Source organism: Barbatula barbatula (genome assembly GCF_947034865.1).
Source record: "Barbatula barbatula genome assembly, chromosome: 3".
Taxonomy (NCBI): Eukaryota; Metazoa; Chordata; class Actinopteri; order Cypriniformes; family Nemacheilidae; genus Barbatula; species Barbatula barbatula.
In genome coordinates this window covers 6,510,007-6,531,399 of record NC_136764.1, presented here as the reverse complement: position 1 = coordinate 6,531,399, position 21,393 = coordinate 6,510,007, and the positions used below count along the sequence as shown (strand labels likewise).

The 21,393-nt window shown below is 38.9% G+C and overlaps 2 protein-coding genes across 3 annotated transcripts; both read right to left on the bottom strand.

Annotated features, from left to right (window-relative positions):
• Positions 1-5,931: 5,931 nt before the first annotated feature.
• Positions 5,932-7,939, bottom strand: hsd11b1lb (hydroxysteroid (11-beta) dehydrogenase 1-like b; the record flags this gene model as incomplete). Its single annotated transcript, XM_079453637.1, has 4 exons — positions 5,932-6,084; positions 7,353-7,444; positions 7,532-7,634; positions 7,766-7,939. The coding sequence occupies 4 exons, from the start codon at positions 7,937-7,939 to the stop codon at positions 5,932-5,934; spliced, it is 522 nt and encodes a 173-aa protein (XP_079309763.1).
• Positions 7,940-8,629: 690 nt separating this feature from the next.
• On the bottom strand, positions 8,630-17,502 carry LOC306891670 (spindlin-W). Of its 2 annotated transcripts, none has more exons than XM_079452128.1 (5): positions 17,409-17,502; positions 16,583-16,624; positions 14,870-15,117; positions 12,727-12,960; positions 8,630-11,244 (listed from the first exon to the last, which is right to left on the bottom strand). In XM_079452128.1, the coding sequence occupies exons 2-5, from the start codon at positions 16,600-16,602 to the stop codon at positions 11,039-11,041; spliced, it is 708 nt and encodes a 235-aa protein (XP_079308254.1). In that variant the 5' UTR covers positions 16,603-16,624; positions 17,409-17,502; the 3' UTR covers positions 8,630-11,038. The 2 variants fall into 2 exon arrangements, with proteins under 2 accessions (XP_079308254.1, XP_079308255.1); XM_079452129.1 differs by lacking the exon at positions 17,409-17,502 and adding an exon at positions 16,729-16,974 and having other exon boundaries at positions 8,880-11,244.
• Positions 17,503-21,393: the final 3,891 nt, after the last annotated feature.

Below are 21,393 nucleotides of genomic sequence, written 5' to 3'. Positions count from 1 at the left end.
AGAATGATTTACCTCTCGAATTGAACTCCACACTGCTATTATTTGGAAGATTCAATTTTTTTAGATTCAACTTTATTGTCATTACACATATACAAGTACAGTGTAACGAAATGTAGTAAAAAATGTAGTTAAAAAACAATTACACAGAATTAGCAGCATGCATGCCATGACTGTTGGGTCTGGTGGTTTTCTATTACTTTACTAGACCTAGTAACATATTTGCTATATAGAAATATGACTGATCTGGTTAGTGACTATTATTTTGAACAAAACTGTATGCACATTTCTATATAAATATGTTGGTAGGACTGTATGTCTGTCTCGAAAGTGAGTAAAGAGAGTGCACCTCCATACACTCCATTAGGTCATAAAAGAGTCTTATCTTGATGCTTTGGTGTGGGTTGCTATGGTCGCCAGAGATCTGGTCTTGCGCCTAGGTGTTAGTTGCAGATCTGGAGAAGACTAGCTGGGTGGTTGAAAAATCGTACATTTTAATTAAATTTAAACTTACATTTTCTGGTGCGCCAGAAATAAACTGAAAGATAAATTGTCCCTGTAAAATTACGTTTTCCCGGATTTCTCGTAAATCTTTTTCTTTTTCTGTCATTTTATGTTTTATGAGAATATTTCAAAAATACAATAAAATCTGTAAAAAACAAACAGGGTTCACATTTTACATTGAAAATCTGTAAAACATTATCAGACAAAATCAGTAGAATTTACTTTTGCAGTTTAGACTTACATTACATCATAAATTCTGTATAATTGTATACACTAATGTAATTGTTTTCTGAGCTGTCAGTTGATGTCTCTGTTGGCTCACTGGATGTAACATGAGCTATATTCTATTGTGGTTTTCCAAGACTGTTCCAAGAACAGTCAACATCTTGGGCAAATGTAAATTTCAATTTTCTTTATTTCCAGACGTGTTGTTGTATGTTTAAATAGAAAATCTTGACTTATGTAATGTAAAATGATCAAATCATTTGGTTTTAGGTGGTAATGTTGAGATACGGTTCTTCATAGCTTTCATTCACACTGTAACCTTTCAGCCTCCTTTGGTTGTTATTTTAATTCGTCCAATGATTCCTCACCCTCGCCGCTGGGAGAGCCGTTGCTGGGTCTTTCCTCTTTCATTTTCCTCCCCAGCAATTCATCGTTTTCATAATTGGATCTGTGCACCTTAATTGAAAAAGGTCTCCGAGTCAGTTTCAATCTGTGACTGGGATGTCGAAGGAAATTAGGTTTTAATTAATGACATTGGGTTGACAAAGGAAAGACAGCAGAGGAATCCAACTGTTACTCCGACTGCCCGCAATCCCTCTGCCAGTTAACACTGTAGAAACTCTCAAAAACCTGCTGTAAACCGATGATAATAAAATGTAAAAAATAGTGTTAAAAACACAAAGTTAAATTTACTTTTAGTTGGCTAAAATGTAATCCCAAATGGTGCCCATACAGCTTGTACTAGAACAAAAAGTGTGCCTTAAAATATACTTAAAGATACAATGAAATATACAAATACCCATTTTATATGAAATGTGATCTATTTTTGAGGGAATAACAACACCAGTAAATCTATCATCGTTGTATTGACGTTGTTGATTGTGTAAATAGAGGGATGCTAATATTTCTTCCACTGCTGGTCGTGAACTGTTAAGATCTTCCACTCCCCGCTGGGCGATCAGATGCCAAGAGAAACTTCTGCTTTCCCCGTGGATGCTGCGCATACATGGTTGCTATTGGAAACAGAGGCTTGGGAGAGCTCTGGTGTGTCTAAAGTGAGCTCAGATCCAGTTTAAAGCCCGTAAATCCAGGGCGAGACCTTCCCTTTCAGACATCAAAACAAAAATCATTGCTGCCTTCATTTCCCTTTACGACAAGCTTATTTTCTGTGTTTAGATGGTGGCTGTAAGAAGCAGGCCGCAGTCAATCATTCTCGTTTTCTTATTAAATATGGAGTTAATAAGCCGTGCTAAAGTTAAAGTTCTCATTTGGTGCTCCATCAAAGGAATGCGTCGTTGAAGATTTTCTTCCAAAGGCAGAGGGAGGTCTCGCTGAACAGAACTCAGTACTGGATGGGGACAGTTTTGTGTTCTCTATAATGAGCTGCCAGCGGATGTGACACTGAAATTCGTCCATGCCCATCCTTGTATGTCACAGCATTTCTTTGCATGCTCGCCAAGAGTGCATCCACAACAATAGTGCAATATATGCAGGATACACAAAAAGTGTTAATGCAGTTTATAAAGCATTGTAGCTGTGCGTAAACCATTGGTTCGAGTCCCTAATGGTGATGTATTCATGTGTTCGTGTAATGAAGGAACGTTCAGTTCCAACGCCATTTAGTTTGCTCATGCACCATGCAGAGATATTGACATGCGTATGCGCAAGATATAAATGGATCATGTGTTCAGCGATATGTATAGTTGAGACAACAAAGAGCATTATTGGTCAAGCAGTGCCCACTTTTGCTTGAAGGGTTTCAGTACAAGGGACCTACGATATTTTTGACCACATAACAATCTTTTGCTGCCATCTACTGATGGAAACCCATAATAACCAATGGTATTCTGACTTACTGAACATAGGATATATAATGGATTTGAACAAAAGCAATAATTCAGAGTAAATCAGTATTATGTAATTTTTTTTAGGTTTTCCCCCAGTGGTTAAATAAAGATTTGTCTACAACCATTTAGACAAAAGGCTTTTTCGTTCTTGTTAAACTTATCCATTTCAAACATTGTATGTTGGCAAAGATGTTCATACCGTGTCACAATTGATATTTATTAACTAAATGTATCAACTTAACTAATAAGTATTTTGCATGTAAGAATATAAAGGATTTAAATGTCCAAAAATCCATGCTTTTGTCCATACTATGAAATAGTATGCAAACTGTGTTTTTGCATCAGAATCTACCACATAAGAGAGAAAACTCAACGTTCAACACTTTAAATTGACTGAAAACTTCATTTAAACAAGATGCATGAACATCATATAGTATCATAGGATATTACAATTTTTTTCTTTTAAAGTTGAAGCCCTGTACAATGTTATATATCCTTTCCTCCGATTCAGATTTTAATATAATTCTCAAATCAATTTACAGGTAAAATCATCAAATCTACCATTGTGGTCAAATCAGAATACAAACAAGAGCAAAACAGTCTCTGATATGCTCTCAAGAGGTTCAAACACACAATAACATCTCTTGGTTTAACTCTTTATGGTAGATTATCTATTAAATAGATAACAGTGATATCAGATATTCAATGAAGTCAATGACTTGCATTCAATTTGACCTCGTATCGCTGTAGTGAGGCTGTTTATTAACTGGTATAACGCCTGTAAGTGCACTATAATTCTGTTACCACGAGGATACTGAACAATGTTATGATACACTTCACTAAATGAAACTGAAACATTAACTTTTTATGAGGCTTTTATGAGGTTTTCTTTAACGTGTTGCATTGTGAAGGTCTATAGATTGTCCATAAATCACTTGACCAATTTCACAGTTGTTTTACAATTGAAATGGCAATTTATTGACAATGAATCAAATTTGATTCATACATACAAAAGCATATTGCAAGACATCTTTGTTTATTTCTGATAGTCGTGGAACATCTTGAGTTATGTGAAAGAACGTCCCCCCTGATGGAGGGAACGAGACGTTGTGAGAGACTGACTGGGGGTTTGATCTTGAGAACCTACCTTCTCCGAGATAATTAATTATAAAACGCCAATGGGCTTGGCGAAATGGCACGTGCACGCCAGTCTCCGCCCCGTACATACGGGTATAAAGGAAGATGGCGGCGGTCATTCACTTACCGCGCTAGTCTCACCTGGTGAGGGGAGAAGGCGCTTTCGCAGGCGTACGTCCAAACCAGGAGTCCGTCCTACACGCCGGGGGCATTAAGGACACGGGCTGCAACTGGTTCCACGCAGAGATTGTAAAATCTTGCGAAGGTACTGGACATAGCCCAACCCGCAGCCCAACAGATGTCTGCCAGAGAGGCGCCCTGTGCCAGTGCCCACGAGGAGGCCACACTCCGAGTGGAGTGGGCCCTAACTGCAAGCGGGCACGGGCGATCTTGGGACTGGTATGCCACCGTAATGGCATCCACAATCCAGTGCGCCAATCTCTGTTTGGAGACAGCCCTCCCGGGGTGCTGTCCTCCGTAACAGACAAAGAGCTGCTCTGAGCTTCTTAGGCTCCGTGTGCGGTCCAGATAGAGGCGCAGTGCGCGTACTGGACACAACACATTAGAGGTTGGGTCTTCCTCCCCTGAGGGGAGCGCTTGCAGGTTCACCACCTGGTCCCGGAAGGGAGTGGTGGGAACCTTGGACACGTAACCGGGACGGGGTCTCAAGACAACGTGAGAATCGCCGGGCCCTAACTCTAGGCACCCTTGGGACAAGGAGAATGCCTGTAGGTCCCCCACCCTCTTGATGGAGGCGAGCACCGTCAGGAGTGCAGCTTTCATCGACAGATTAGGAAGACTAGCAACTCCGAGGGGCTCAAACGGGGCCGTACCACGGCGGGCCTACTGGGCGTCGCTCATCTGCGCAAGATTAAGCCACAGACCACCATTGTGCCCTGGACCACCATTGTGGACATCGACCGACCCAGAGCGTGCGCCGTGGCCTTCTTCGCCCGTAGCGCAAGGTCTGTGGCAGCGCGCAACTCACTCATGCGAGTTGGGTCGGACTTCCCGCCGTCCAAATCCTTCAGGACTTTCGCCTGAAAGACCTGAAGGACTGCCATGGCGTGGAGAGCAGAAGCGGCTCGTCCAGCAGCACTGTAAGCCTTCGACACGAGTGTCGAAGAGAGCTTACATGCTCTGGACGGGAGTCTAGGTCGACCCCTCCAAGTGGCAGCTGTCTGCGGGCATAAGTGGCCCGCGACTGCACACTCCACCTGGGGGACGTCAACGTAGCCTCTAGCCGCTCCACCATGCAGGGAAGTCACAGCCGCCGAGCCCTCCTGCCTGATACGCGCCGAAAAGGGCGCATTCCAGGACTTGGAGAGCTCTTCATGCACCTCCGGGAGGAACGGTACCGGGGCGGGGCACGGTTTCTGGCCGCGCCCGATCCCAGAAACCATGCATCCAGCCGCGAGCGTTTCGGGGAGGGTGGAGCCACACACTGCAACCCGATGCACGCGGCTGCCCGAGAGAGCATAGCCGACATTTCAGCGTCAGTCTCCTCCGGCACTCGACTGCCTGACGACAGGAGATCAGAGGAGTCTTCCGCATCCGATGCCAGCAGGCAGCTGTCCGATGCAGCGACAGAAATGGAGTCATCATCCCTATACGGAGTCTTTCCACTGTGAGACGGCCGTCTGCCGCTCGTAGGGGACGAACCAGGTGAGCGTGCAGGGGTATGGACGGTCCGCGAGCATGAAGCTGACGGAGCGACATCCATGGGAGTCCCCAAATCACCCCCGCCGCTCGCCAAAGCGATCAGCCGCACCGAAGCAGCGGCTGAAGACGCCTGGGAAGCAGACGGGGTGGTGGCCGCGCTCGTGAAGAACGTAGCCAACCGTGACATGCTCGTAGCCGGAGGGACTTACCTCTTAAGGTCTGTAGCCTTCTGCCGAAACGCCCAGGGGAAGTCCACAAAAGGAGAAGTCCGCTGCTCCGCGTCGTAAATCCAGCAGGTTTTAAAAGTTTCTCGAAGTCGAGTAAAGCGTGTCGCATAACAAACACACAGGTTCCGAAGAACAAAGGATAAGTGAATGACCGCCGCCATCTTCCTTTATACCCGTATGTACGGGGCGGAGACTGGCGTGCGCGTGCCATTCGCCAAGCCCATTGGCGTTTTATAATTAATTATCTCGGAGAAGGTAGGTTCTCAAGATCAAACCCCCAGTCAGTCTCTCACAACGTCGAGAGACCGACTGAAGGGGAATCACAGTTTATTTTAGTCAGATAGCATGAGGTCTTTGATAAATGGGAACCAGTCTCTGAACAAACACGTGAAGTAATGGAACCAAGGGTAGAAAGCTTCTCTCTGACGTGTGGCTCCAGCTTTAATGATGCTGAGAGCCGCTTCACCCGCTGGATAAGCACGCAGTCATGCTGCCGAATCCTCTGCAAAGCCAAAGAGAAAAACAATAATGTTTACGGCTGATGCTTAAAATATAAAGACATAAAGATAAAACCTTAAAGCCTTATTTTGGGCTGAATATTTTAAATTTTAATGACACATTTTAGAACATCAGTAATGAGTTGAAATGGTCTGATTCAATTGTCATCATTGTCAATATTGTGATTGTAATGGTAATGGTTGGACATTGATCTTTATATTTAGTCAGTGGTCAAAATGTGCGGAGAACGAAAAAAGATTATGAATGGTAGTGTGAAGAATTATATAGTTCAATATAATGTGCGATGCACAAGATTACTTCGAAAACACTGTAAAAAAAAGAACATGCATGAACTAGAAAAACTTGTTCAGCAATATTCATACTCAGGCTTTTGAACGTGCAGAAGTTAACATGAACATACACATAAAAATAGAGATATACATGTACATAAATATAAGCATTAAATGACAAAAGCATTAAGGAAACATGAGATTGCTACAGACGGTTCATCAAGTTAACTTCCAATCTGTGTTTGTTGATAGGTCTGGCTAGTAGCTAATAATATAACTATTTACATTTTAACAGATTTATATTCATATTCATTTATATTATCATTCATATTTATCGTATATAAAATGTTGAAAGTTTACCAAAAAATACTGGCTTCTAACTTGCCAGCTAATATAATTGACTTGTTATTTCTTTTGCTTGTTTTCAGAAATAATCTACAAGGACTATTCTTTGCGGATGTGTACCGGAAGTTAAGTTTTTACTACATGCACTTCTAGAAATGAAGCTGGATTGTTATGATTAAGTAATAATAACTCAAAGAAATACAGAAGATAAAACACAATAAAAACATAATAAAACATGTTTATTTGCAAATAAGTAAAGAATGGCAAACCGGTTTTCGCAAAGAAACTTTTCTGATATTTGTACATATTTTTACAAAAAATAACACAAATAACTAGAACTCTATAAAATGACTCACAAATCCAATTTAGATGTAGTTAAATATATAAGGCAATAAAAACATTACAATTTCTGGCTATGTTAAATCTAGTGTGAAACCCTTCTCTTTACCTAGTTTCTATGGGGCTATATAGAACACAAGACTGGGATTGAACTTTCATCCGTAAACTAAAATAGTAGATATAATGTATGACATTACCCGATGTATAGAGCAGATAGCAGCTCTAAAAATGGGAAGGCAGGATGATAAAAGCCTAGTTAAAGAATCAGAGACATTATTTACCTGCATGAGAGTCCTGATATGATCTGAGTCTCGGTTCCAAAACTCAACATAACTGTTTCCAACGTGATTCAACACTAGATAGTCCAGTCCACCTACAGGACAAATGAATCGCACGATGTATTTCAGGAGAATGTTCAGGAGTATTGGACATTTCATCTGCATTAAAATAATGTTTTCACCCAGTTTGTCCAGAGCGTATTTGATAACTCTGTCAGGATCTGCGGGGTCAGACATGTCTCCAGTCACGTATGACACTTTCTGAGCACCCAGTTTCACACATTTCTGTGCCACCCGAACATCCACAAGAACAGCTTTAAACAGCACGTGTGATTTTTAAATTTTGCATTAAGCAATCAATCATGTAAGAGTTTATCAAATACAGTATATATATGTATATACTTGATATCTGAAACAAAACATCTGACCTTTTTTAAACCGTCTTCCCCTCTGGCAGTGATGACAATCTTTGCTCCGAAGCGTGCGTAATGGTAGGCCATCTGCTCTCCAATGCCTTTACTGGCCCCTGTGACAAGCACCCGTGCCCCCCGAATAGACTCTGTGTGCACAAACACTACTCTGCGTGTCATTCCAAAAGAACCATCTCTCTCTTAGCTTTTCGTAATCTGTACCTTTATTCGCCACAAAGAACCTTTTGCGAAAGGCTCTTCAGATGTTAAAAGCTCTGTGCGGAAACATTTAGACAAAAAAGGTTCTTTTACACTCTTTAAAAAAGGTGCTTCAAAATGTTCTCCGATGCCACAGAAGAACCTTTTGGTTCCATAAAGAACCTTTAACATCTGAAGAACCTTTTTGTTTCACAAAAGCTACTTTGTGGTGAAAAAGGTAAGAACGAGATGGTTCTTTAAAGAGTATCCATTAGAAACAAACGATATGTTGACAAAATCGATGATCATTTCTTCTAACTTTTGTATAATATGCATTGAAATGTTTAATAAATTGCAGATGCATTTTAACATTCATTCCTTGTTCCAGATACTAAAGGATGCTCGAGGTCCTGCATCCAATTCATTTCAAAAATTCTAAACTATTGATTGAATGTTGAATTGGTTTTAAGCAGCTTTAAAAGAAAATAAAGAAATCACAAAAATATAGCTTACATAATAGAATACTTTCCTCATATAAAGTTTATATTCGATAAAAATGTATATATTTTTTCCGACACTTTGCTCAAGAATCAAAACGAATCAAAGGGCTAAAAAACAATCTGTGGATGCCACAACTTCAGTGCATTAAGGCTGAAGAAACTAAACTGTTTTGCTCACACACCAACTTTTATTTTAATGTATTTCCTCAGTGTATACAGTATGTGTTAACATAAAGACATTTTTATTTGGTTCCCTTATTTCGAAACGGTGGGGAAAACTTACTACATTGCAAAACAACAAATAAAATGCACGCCACCGCGCATCACATTCATCACTGTTAAATGATATAATGTTAATATCATACAGAATAAAAAAACAATAAAAAAAATATAATTATGAAACATAAACAAAGACAACGTTTAGTGCAAAAAATATCTCTTTTTATTATTTACGATGACATCATTACACAAACAGATGTGGAGCGTGAACCTCCTCAACATCACTTTACTGAAAAAGTAACTTTGGTAAAAAGCAGCAAAAGAACCGATGAAATAGAACCGGAGGAATCGGCAGAAGCTCGCGGACCACACGATAAAACACCGTCACAAGGTAGCCAGAGATAAAATGACTCGTTCACAGACAGGAGAAAGTAAAACCGCAAAAGCCTCCAACATTTCAACAGCCCGATATCATCAAAGAGAGATAGAGAGATAGAGACTATACTACTACTAAGTCTTTTAAAACAAAAGATTTCCTTTCTAGACTTTGTAGAAAGTTTAATAACAATCATTTACACAAATGTGCATTTCAAGGAATGATTTATTTTCCCCATCACCAAAACTGTGTTTCCTGAACGGACCACTGAGCCGGATATTACGACAGTCTGAACAAAAATATATTGATATAAAGTAAATGACACATGCTGTGTGGATAATAAATATTGAGGCAAACTACACAATGAGTCAGTGAAGCACTACTGTACCAAAACCTTCAGTCTGTCTGAGACTTGCACGTGCAAAACACAAACACACTGTGTAACGTGTTTGCACCACATTTACATAATCAAATCTTTTCATGCGCAAGTCTATGAGCTGCGGTCACTTAAATGTGATCAGATTGACCCGATATCCTTTATAAATCACATGTTTATTGGTCTTTTTGACACAACATGAAGCATGTTTAATTTGATAATGCCAATCCGGCAAGACCTAAACGTTTTTCTTTTTAATGCGAGTCAAATGTAATGAACATCGTACTGTGTTTGGATGTTTGACTTCTTGCGAGACGCAGTGGAGCTACACTTGACAGCCTAATAAAGTGCAAATGCTACAAGCAAACAAGGCCCTAACGTATCCGCTACTTAAACACATGGCCGACTATTACACGTATGTGCAGTATTTACAGACAACGCGTGAAGAAAAAAAGCAAGACTCACAACGCAAATCATGTGAGACTTGTTTTTTTTTTAAGGAGCTCGTGAAGCTCATCTCACACCTGTTCACCAGGAGAAACCCGTCGGGAACATAAAATTGGCTTTGTTGATTGTTTTAAAGCTGTGCTCAGGTCAGCTGTGAAGCTTTGATAACGTGAATATCAAGTTTGATAAACGCGTCTCGCCGTTCAATGAATTATCAGGAAGTCTAACAGGTTCATCATCCAGCCTGCTGGATTCACTAAACTGAGGCCTATTCAAAACTTTATTAAACTGCTCGTACAGGACTGGACTGCATGCATTTAACCTATTTTCTCATTGGTGATTGTGAGATTTTGCTATTCATTTTTTCTTTACATGGACGTTTAATCACATTGTTGTACATCACGGCATTATGCATCTAAACAAAACCAAAAGAATCTACCAGAGAAAATGCTTTGCAATGGAAAACTGGTTTGCTTAGCTTTTTCCTCCCCAAGTTTAAAACCCCAAGTGGTCATCTGCAATGCTAAAACGACACGCTGTGCAATGAAATCAAACCGTATGACACGTCTCTTCTGAATTCTGTTACAATGCTACAGACGGGGCCTGGTGATGTCATGTGATGATGTAACTCAGGTAAAGGTTTAATTCATCGGACATGTCAGCTACGCCCTTTCAACGCATCATGAAAGCACTCAAGCGTACAAGCATTAGTTATGAAGTATTTTAATGTAATAAATAGATTTCTGCTGTGTCAGTTATTGTTAATTTAGAGAACGCCCACCGCCTGTTTCTGTTCTCCCTCACGGTGCATTTCTGAAACGAACGGTCAAAACTATTTACAGTTCCAAAGAAACGCTCCATGTTAAGAAACGCATTCACATTTACAAATGTCTTAACTCAAACGACTTTTTCCAAGGCATTAAAGCTAAAGCGTTGCGAAAAACGGCCGGCTTATAAACATGGAATATACAGAACGCCCTTTTGATAGGACGATCGTCCTCTTAACCCGTCAACAATGACATCAACACAAAACAACAAACGCTGTACAGAGGTTTTTCCAATCGCCCGTCACAGCATGGCAAGGCAGACTGTACAATAAGAACGCAATGATACTTGAGCAATGAGGAAACAAAATATTTTCTTTTCTTTCGTCTGTGTTTTGTTTAGGTGGTCTTGACCAGGTCATATACGTGGATGTGGAAATCGTCGTCGTATTTGATGTAGTAAACGGACGGCTTGGCGGGAACTTGATAGATGACCAGGCCCGTTCTCTTCACTCCTTTATCTGTGACGTACTCCACCTGCTTACCCACAAGGCTCTCCGTTTCCTCTCCGGGTTTACGGTCAGCAGGCAGCAGATGTTTATTCTCTGTGAAAGCAAAGGAAAGAATTTACAAAGAAAATCACAACGGTAGAAGCTAGTGTTGTCAAAAATATAGAGTCTCAGCAACAGTTCAAGCCAACTGAAAATGTGTTCATCATATAAATGTATTAACTAACATTAACGAACGATGAATGAGAAATACGTTAGTATAATATTTATTCATCTTTTTAAGGTAAATAATACAACCAAGCTCTGGTCCTTTAGATTTGACAAATTTGATTTTAAATAGTAAATGTATTAGAAAAATTTACATTACATTAACAATGAGTACCAAAAATTTAAATATAGGCATACCTCATTGTCCGACCGATGCAACAGCATCTGGTATTTTAACAGGAATTTTGTTGATTCATATTCAATAATTCATTTATTATTTGATTCAATGCTCGATTTTTGATATCAGGGAAAATGTTGTGCTTTTGAATCAAGAGATGATTATTTGAAGAGTCGATATAAATCATAAAGAGATCTGTGTATTCCATGCATGCAAAACATTCTCATACTGCACAGAGTAAACTTTCTAACGTACTGCCAAATCGTGCTGGATGCCATTTCAATCCTTCTAAAAGGATTTTCTTTATAGCAGTTTCGTACTAGACTGATCCGAGTGTAATCTTCTCAAGGAAAGATAAGACATAAAAAGATTCTTAAGCCTCCCCATGTCGCTCAGAAGCGTGGCCAAAATGTCATCATTCATCCTTTTTTAATGGTGGCTTTAAGAATAAATGTAGGGCTCTGAAGAGGCAAAAAAACAAGAGAACAAAGAAAAAGCTCAACATGTTTTAAGATCTCCTGGCATCTTCGGAACCCAAATAAAGATATTTTAGGTGACATCCGAGGTATTTCCAGGCCTCCTCATAGACATTATGATAAAAGTTGTTGTCAAGGTCCAGAAAAGTACTAAAGTCATCGTTAAATTGGTCCATCCGCTCATAGTGGCTCAACTGACATTTTTTGGAAGCGACGACAATAATTTGTTTGAAAAACACAATTTGATTCCTTTAAGCACAACCAGAAAAAGATTTGTGATATCAGCCATTATACATTTTTAAGCTATTTGTCAAAATCTCTATATTGGTGCATCTCGCCTGCATGTGGTATTGTGACCCACAGAAAGATGGATTCACAATACCAGAATGAGAATGGTGCTCCTTCAAAACCATACGAAAACAACGCAACTGGCAACCAAAATCGGAAACAAAACTAAACCGATGAAGACCAAAGCACTTCAGACCAGCGAGCAACACATGTTAAGAGTAATACACGCAAAAATTCTGACACAGGCCTCCATTATATTCAACTACTAATATGAATATGAATAATCACATGTCAATATGTGCAAAGTTCAAAAGAAACCCAAGTGAATTCAAGTGAAAATTGCACAAGATCATAAAAAATGAACATAAAATTCGTCGAGCGAACCGCAAGGCACATGGTGAATCTTCAATCGTGGAAGATTTTGTTTACCTGCTTCAGGTAGAATCCGCAGATCTCCATCTTTGTAGTCGTCCCAGAGCTGATACATGTACAGTACTGGGTCTTTCTCGTAGGTGATGTAATACCAATTGGTCATGATGGGAGCACGAGACAGCACCATCCCCCTCCACTCGTTCTTCTCCCCATCTTCCTTCTCAAACAGATGTTCCACCGCTTTGCCCACCAGCTCCTCCGCATCGTGAGGAACCTTGATCTTGTTGTTCACTTAGAAGGGTGAGGAAACAGCAAACATTACAAAAATAAAGCATGATTACATTTAAAAGAAACAAGAAGCCGCGCATTATGTGGTGATTTAACCATGCGAGAGGAATCCTAAAGTTTTTTTAAATGAAGGCAAAATTAAAGACTAAAAGACTTTACAATGTACATTTATTGAAATAAACTACTACTCCACTGGGCTGTTTACAGCAGCCAAGTAACACATTATTAACAGGGAATATTCCCGATCAAATACCAGTTAAACTCTTATGACTTAAGGTTAAGCATCGTAGATCATCGTTTGGATTTCAATCGCTTCGGTTTGTTGTTTATTTGAATGAAAATTAAAGAATCTTTAATAAAGAATGGGAAATGAAAACACTATTAATGCAGAGTAAACTCCACGCACAGGATCACATATTCATCCACCCAATAAATTAGTCCCACCTCACCAAAAGCAAACATTTCTGCTTTCTAACTCTGTTAAGGCTCATGTAAGAATACTCTATACGACGAATCAGCCAGTCATTACGATTTTCAGGACTAAATTAAACTCTATTACCTGTAGTTTGTGTTTACATAACATATGTCTGTGTACTGCGCGTATTCATTTTGTATTTGTAAATTCATCAACACACATCTGTAGATATTTAAGACAAATATTGTACTATTGCTCTTTGTAGGACATATCACTTATTGCTCACCGAACTCTTTGTAAGTCGCTTTGGATAAAAGCGTCTGCTAAATGACTACATGGAAATGTAAATATAAAAATGTATAAACATTTATATATAATTTACATAATTGGAAAATATAAATGAATACATCTAAATATTACCCGAATATATATATATGTATGTGTATGTTTTTGTGTTTATAAATACAAAACTATTATGTACATTACAGACATATATTATGTAGACACAATTACGCTTATTACACGGCTACTGCTGTGCGATATATCATGCGATTCTTATGCTCTCAGTTTCTCAATGAATTACGGTTAATGCCGCAACATCCGAAAGCCAGAGGGCGGAAAAGACATTTACTTTCGGTTTTAAGGTAAGAAACAACGTTTATATGTCAGAAACAAACAATTTGGTTTAATATATAATCTCGCATATATTATTAAAGTACATATTTATATTTAATTTGTCAAAAAAGACTGCCGAAATGATTTGCTGCATCCGGGTTACCGCGTGTTATTCGTTTTTGAGAGGTTGTTATATGGGAATAACGAACCTGCAAATGTCGCGACTGGCCAATCAGAATCAAGCATTCCAACGAGCCGTGTAATAAAATATAACATTTCCGACCACAGAATCATCAGTAAAACGAAATTCCCATCACAAATGCCATGCCCATCACATGACTAAACCTTATCATTCCTCTGAAAACATCATTCAAAACAAATGCCTCACAAATTTATTTAGTAGGTGTTTTACTAGTCACATTTTTAGCAGAATTATTGGAAAACAGATGTGTGTACACCTGCACACAGCTTACATCAAGCAGAACTGCAGAATGAGGTCATGTTTGCTGTAAACCTGCCTTTCTTTTTCTGGCTAGAGATGGATATGCAGATCAATTTTGTTTAGCACACACGCTCACATTTTGAATGAATGACGTTAACATGAGTCCATCCACTTCCAGACAAAATAATACAGTCATTTGAATTTGTCAATTTCCTTCTTCTTCACTATTTTATTAAAAACAGGCACAACCACCTAAATGAACTGTTGATACACATTATTTCATTACCGTCTCACACCATCATATTGAATTGGAGTCGCACTTGCCAGCCCATGTTGTACCAAAACAGTTAAACGCCATATACCGCTCATTCACGCACATGTGCTACTTCCTGTCGTTGGGTTTGTTTCCTGCTTGCAGTGCGACAGCGTTTCCTACTCACCCACTTTCTCAGTGAGGACCTGCAGGTTCGAGACCCTCTCGTCCTTAAAGAGCTCGATGCCATAGACGCAATCGAAGCCGTCGTACTTGACCATGAATAAGGAGGAGTTGACGCTGAGTCGGTCCAGCACGGTGCCCTTCCACTTGGTCAAAGCGCCCTTCTCTCTCCAGCTGTGCTGAATCCGTCGACCCAGCAGATTGTTGGGATCCGGAGTGAGACTGTCACTCAGCTCTCCACTGCTGCGTTTCCTATTGAGCGGACGAGATGGAATTCACAGTCTTGAAACAGGACTGCATTAAGAATTCAGTTCAAATGAACAAGGTCGTGTTCACACGATTTAGTCAATCTTTGTCTAATGTTAAAACAGATTCCTGGAAATGTCACGGCACATTCTGGCCTGCCACGTTCGTATTCTTATCAGCATCGAGTTAATTGAAAAGATGCCGACCGAATTCATGCTGACGGAGCTGCAGAGAAATAATATTTCGAAATATTGCAATATAATGCCTCATGATAGTACATCAACTGTTTTTTCTAATGCTCTTAACCAATTATTGGGGCGATATTTAAATATTTCGGTCAATGCACATTCTGTTATTATTCTACCAAAACAGTTCATTCTCACATGTACTAAACAGTGATAATATATTAACTGATCAACTGGTTATACTGGTTTACCAATGGAATACTACCGAGCGGGATCCCCAATGTTCAATATTATGCAGTTGTATGCATATTCATCTGATGTCACAATATACTATAGCTATACTACAGGACATCTTTAAGAATGGTCTGAAAACACGTCTCTTCCGTCAGCACCTGTCCGATCAGTTCGATCTCTTTTTTACTCTTTCGAAAAAAACGTAGCTCTGTATATGAAACGGTTTTATAGCACTTCTGCTTTTTGTTGTCCTTGTGTTGTTACCAATTGCTTCCATTGTTTACCATATTTGTAAGTCGCTTTGGATAAGGCGAAATATAAATGTAAATTTGGGGATTTCAATATTCAAATTTCAAATGGACTACTCCATAATAGGCTTGCTCGATTATGACTAAAATCCTTATCGCGGTTATTTTGGCCAATATTGAGATCCCGATTATTTAACACGATTAGTCATTTACCTTTAAAACAACATAGAAAATAAAAAAACTTGAACTCTGAATTTAACTGAAAAATCAATGTAAAGAAATAGCACGAATGTTTTCGTAATTGATGAAGGCCAAAATTGACGATTAATTGCAAATATAGTACACGACAATCAGTGTGCAAACAATGGTACGTCATAAAAATCGATATGAAAAAAAGAAAAAGTATGCATCAGATGGACCCTGGCCGAAGAGCTAAATTTAAAAAAGTGAATACATGAAAAACTGTAAATGTATGAGGTGAGCAGCTTGTTTAAGTGCGAGTAATACCAAGAAATGTATTCCGTGTGTTGTTATAGTACTTGTTTAACAACCTCTGTTGCATAGCTGTTGTTGTTGATATGTCAGTGAACAAACATAAAAAGACAAATCGTAAGACAAAAACACAGAGGATGTAGTAAGTATGGATACTGGAATTGATTCATACTGCAATCGCACTGTACTAAATAGAAGGTAAATGCTCGATAAGTATGTACTTCATCTAATTCACTATTGCGATACAGTCACAGGCGAGAAGGAAAACAATGCATCACAATGAACATATAGTCTAGCTGAAGTTTGACCCACCTGCCCCTTTTCTTGGACATCTTTCCAAAACCTCAATCACGCCTGGAGGAGAAAACGTGAAAGATTAGAACAAATACAGTCAATATGAGCAAACACCACACACAAACACACACACACACACACACACACACACACAACACAACTACCTAAACTACTTTCATTTCAACAGAAAGGTGAAGTGTCAACGCATCACATGATTCTGACAGCTACTGTTAAATCAACATAAAAACACCCTGACATTTTATTTAAATGCTATAACTTAGATCCCAAGCTAAGATATAACACCGATGATATCAGCAGCGTTGTTACATATGTTGTCTTTTGTTTTGTTATTTTGTAGCGCCGCACACACATCTCTCGCGTTTGATTGGTCAATCACTCTGCCGGATGTCAACAGCGTCCGTGTTGCGTAATGACATTAAATCAGAAAAACGTCAAAGAACGCGTTAATGTCACGTTAAAGTCAAGTTAAACGACCGCAGCACGTGAGACGGCTACAACATTGCGGCTAGAGGCCGGGCTCGTTGTGTATCACACGTTACGTGTAAACCGGGCTGTTTCTGATGGATCGTGTTATTTTATCTAACATTATCGTCGTAACTAACCTGTTAGAAATCATTAATAACGAGAGATCAACATATAGAGCATAACATCGTCTCGTTCCGACGCTTCACGTGAAAACCCGCTACGCTTATATTAGACACTGGATCTTATCTCATGCGCAACCACCAAATCGGGTTTCTTCTCGATTTTCGTAATCGCAAAACGTAGGAAAATCGTACGCGACTGTGACTTTGTCAATAAAGTGGGAGGAAATGAAGATTACCTGGCCTCTATTTTCATGTCTATGGTGGACTTTCCACTGCAGAGATCCTCGGTCCTCATGTATATCGCTCGTCTGACGAAAACCGGGCACGGGCGGTTTAAACTACAACTCCCAGAATGCATTGTCGCACGGGATGCGCGAACAGAGCGCGAAGTCTTCTGGAAAATGTAGTTTTGAGGCTGCGTGATCGACGAAAGGGGCGTAAAGTGGTGTTCCCGTGCCTTGGCATTTTGTAGATCGGAAAGTAAAAGCCGGTAAGACGACGTTGTAAGCGAACGCACAAAAGATGAATCACACATCAGAGACAAATGTTTTTATATATGTTGTTGAGGAACGTAGATAGGTATCTATTATTGTACATCTCACGAGTAGACACGGAACGACATTAACAAAGATGCACCAGTTTTTTTGTATAAAATATTAAACAAATATTATAAATAAAATTAACAAAGATGCACACGTTTTTTGTATAAAATATTAAACAAATATTATAAATAAAATTAACAAAGATGCACACGTTTTTTGTATAAAATATTAAACAAATATTATAAATAAAATTAACAAAGATGCACACGTTTTTTGTATAAAATATTAAACAAATATTATAAATAAAATTAACAAAGATGCACACGTTTTTTGTATAAAATATTAAACAAATATTATAAATAAAATTAACAAAGATGCACACGTTTTTTGTATAAAATATTAAACAAATATTATAAATAAATTTAATGAAAAACACAAGTCTAATAACCTTTTATATTTATTCTTAAAATATAATTACATGACACACTATTGCATAAGGCTTAGTACTTCATATACATCTATTAATAGGCATTATATCGCATCCATTTTATGAAGATAAAATACAAAAACGTACCCCGGTATCGCCATAGTTTTTTGTCGACCGCATCTTCATGAAATACAGTAGATGGGAAATGCCTACTTAGTCCACTGCAGTGTTAAATGCAAGCCTCAAGAGGGCACAAGTGGTCTATTCTCGGAGCCAACGTCAACACATTGAAATTCTCCAAAAGCAATATCGTTATATTTTTATTCGCATTAAATATGATTTAGTAGGATTTGTTAACAACAAATGTATCCCCACCCAAATGTTTGGTGTCAACAATATGATACAACATAAGATCTATCTCATCTCATTAATAAACAAACTTTAATGAATCCATTCGAATGTCATTTATTTAAATCATTTGAGAGATAACTCCTAATACCTCTATTCATTTAAATTGTTTAAGAGCTCATTTACATTCATGCATTAGGCAGACGTTTATGTGTTTATTTCATTTTTTATCAGTGTTTTCTCTGCAAACTGAACTTACAACCTCTGCATTGTTAAACGCATTCTCTACCAGTTCATTCACTACCAGTTAAGCTACAGAAATCTTGCCATCAATGTCCCAAGAACATCCACGCATCAGCTGAAGGGTAAGATCTGAGTTAAATCTCCTTCAGTCAGTGGCACTACAAAGAATTACAACATCTATTCATGTCTTTTTAAAGACATTTAACCAGCAAAGCTCCTGGCTGTCCCAGAATGTTTCTTCAGATCAGACCTTAGAACTAATAGACCTTGTCTTGGGCCACATAAATATATAAGATATAAGACAGAAAATAATAAAATAATAATAAAAAATGTACAATTTGATTTCTCTATTCAAGCATTGACATAACAGCTCAGGATAGGCTAGTAAAGGGTTCTTGTGATGACATCTTTTTGTCTCGAAGTATTCTCAATAATTTAATATCAGCTGATACATCTATCATTAATATTTTAGAGAATAAACTGGATTTCATGCTGAGCGGAAAAGAAGAGGAGTGATTGACAGAACAAATGTTCTTTGCTCTTTTGCAGTGTTAAATACGATGTTAACATGCTGTTATATTCGCTTTTTCGTGTCTGTATCTTCAGGTCTCGAAATGAGCCATGAATCAACCTTTTGACAGAAGTTCTGCCGGGATTTGAAGTATGTCTTAGTGCTCTTGAATGAGTCAGACGTGTTTACAGGCCCTGTGCAATTTATATCTCAAAAATAACCCAGACAGCCCTGACTTAAGTCTCATTGCACTCTGATTTCTTCATCTCCGCAATAATAAGAGTGCTGAAAAATCAAATGCCTCTTTCGGAGGTCATTCTTGAAGTCAAGATCTATCACTATCCATCAGAACAAAAACAACCTCCAGTCAACGTCAAGTTTATCCTCAACAACTAAACGCTAGCATCCGCATAATGTGCATTTAGACTACAATTCAAACACTTCATAAAGACAATGAACTAATAATCTTGAACCTAAATAAATTGAAATAAATTCATGTTATGCTTATGTTTCTTTTGAAGACTAAATGCATTCATTTAATTCAAATGTCATGATACCAATCCTGTTTGCCACCTCAATGTATCTCAAAAACTAAATGGGACTTTCTATATTCAATTCTCGATGACATCCAATCATGATTTGTAGACGTGCCGCATTAATATTTCAAATGAATTGCGGTCGCAGGTGTGGACATGTGGGCCAAAACTCCAATTGTAACTTTCAGGCTTACAGTCGGTTTCCCGTCACTCATTTCGTTTGCTTGTCTTTCCAATCAGACTTCTGTCCCATTCGAATGTCGATTGGTTGTTCATGGGGTTACTGTGAGCTCAAGGGCAACGGTGGAGGCAGTTGTCACAGCAACGGTGTTAAAACTAAACTACATCTTTAAATTACATCAGTGCCGTAAAACGGTGCCTTACAAACATCCCTCCGGGCTATATCGCACCAACCAAGCTCAAGCTTACATGAAAAACTTCCCCATTGGGGAAGAAAACGCATCCCACTGCAAGCTATTTACAAACCGTCGACAGCTGACTTGGCTGAGGTTGTTCATCGTATCACATATGGCCATTATCCCTGATAAACGTGTTAAAAGAAATTAAAAAACATTGCAGTATTTGAGCTATTAATATCATAAAAGCATTCAAGTGAGAATTGGGTTTGAGAAAACATTTCAGATACTATGGAAGTGGAGAAGTTTCATTTGTTTTTTTTAGCAGATTCTCTCTCTCCTCATTCGAAGGTTGGAAGAGGGTCGTGTGACCAGGAGAGCCCATCCCCTGAGAACCTCCTCACAGAAATAGACCTTCCCTCTTTACACTCGCTCTCTCTCTCTCCTGTGCCACTTTCGTCTGGTTATAGAGGGTATTTGTTTTCCCATCGGACCTTCGTGGACGCCCACCCACTCCTTCTCACACTTCTTTCATAATTGGATCTGGCTCAGCGGGTGGCTGGTCGGTGTGCATGCAGTATGACTAATATAACACTCCTCGTGTTTGTCTTCCTCGCTGAGAAACCAGTCGTCCCAGTGCTGCACTCTTACTGGGATGCATAGGATGGAGTGTGCCATGGGAGAGGAAAAATTCTCTCTGGAGATCCGATCCAGATTCACACGGTCATTTACACTTTCTTACCAGAGTATCAAAACATAATTGGACACATTAACGGATATGTTGGACCCATAATGGAGCTACACGCACTAGTTTTCATCATGCAAAGCATGCACTTTAAAGTATGCTTTAGTTTAGTATACCATACTTCTCTTTCAGTATTTACCTTTCTTGTATGCAGTGAAATACCCAGATTATCATTACATTTGCCGGCATGTGCAGTATACAAACAGAGAATTATACAGTTTACAACTGTATTCATTTACAGCAAACTGTTAGCTAAAAACTCACTTTGAGCCCATGGATTCATAAAATTCAAAATATGGGTTGAAGAAAATATAATTTGATAGAAAACTTGTGATCTGATGTAGGCAATGATTTGGTTAATCTACACGTGTGCCTTTGTGCTCTTTTGTGTAATTGTATGAGATTGTGTGCTGTCAGTCTTAAAAACGGCAAAACTAAAGATTGCAATCCAACAAAGTCACTGAAGTGTATATGAAACAAAATCTAAATGATACAAATAAATGAATGAATGAT

Excerpts from the sequence above, each read along its gene's own strand:
- LOC306891670 (XM_079452128.1), bottom strand. The coding sequence starts at position 16,602 with ATGTCCAAGAAAAGGGGCAG. Across the intron at positions 15,118-16,582 it reads ATGTCCAAGAAAAGGGGCAG|GAAACGCAGCAGTGGAGAGC; the intron begins GTGGGTCAAACT and ends TCCGCTCAATAG. Across the intron at positions 11,245-12,726 it reads GCGGATTCTACCTGAAGCAG|AGAATAAACATCTGCTGCCT; the intron begins GTAAACAAAATC and ends TTGCTTTCACAG.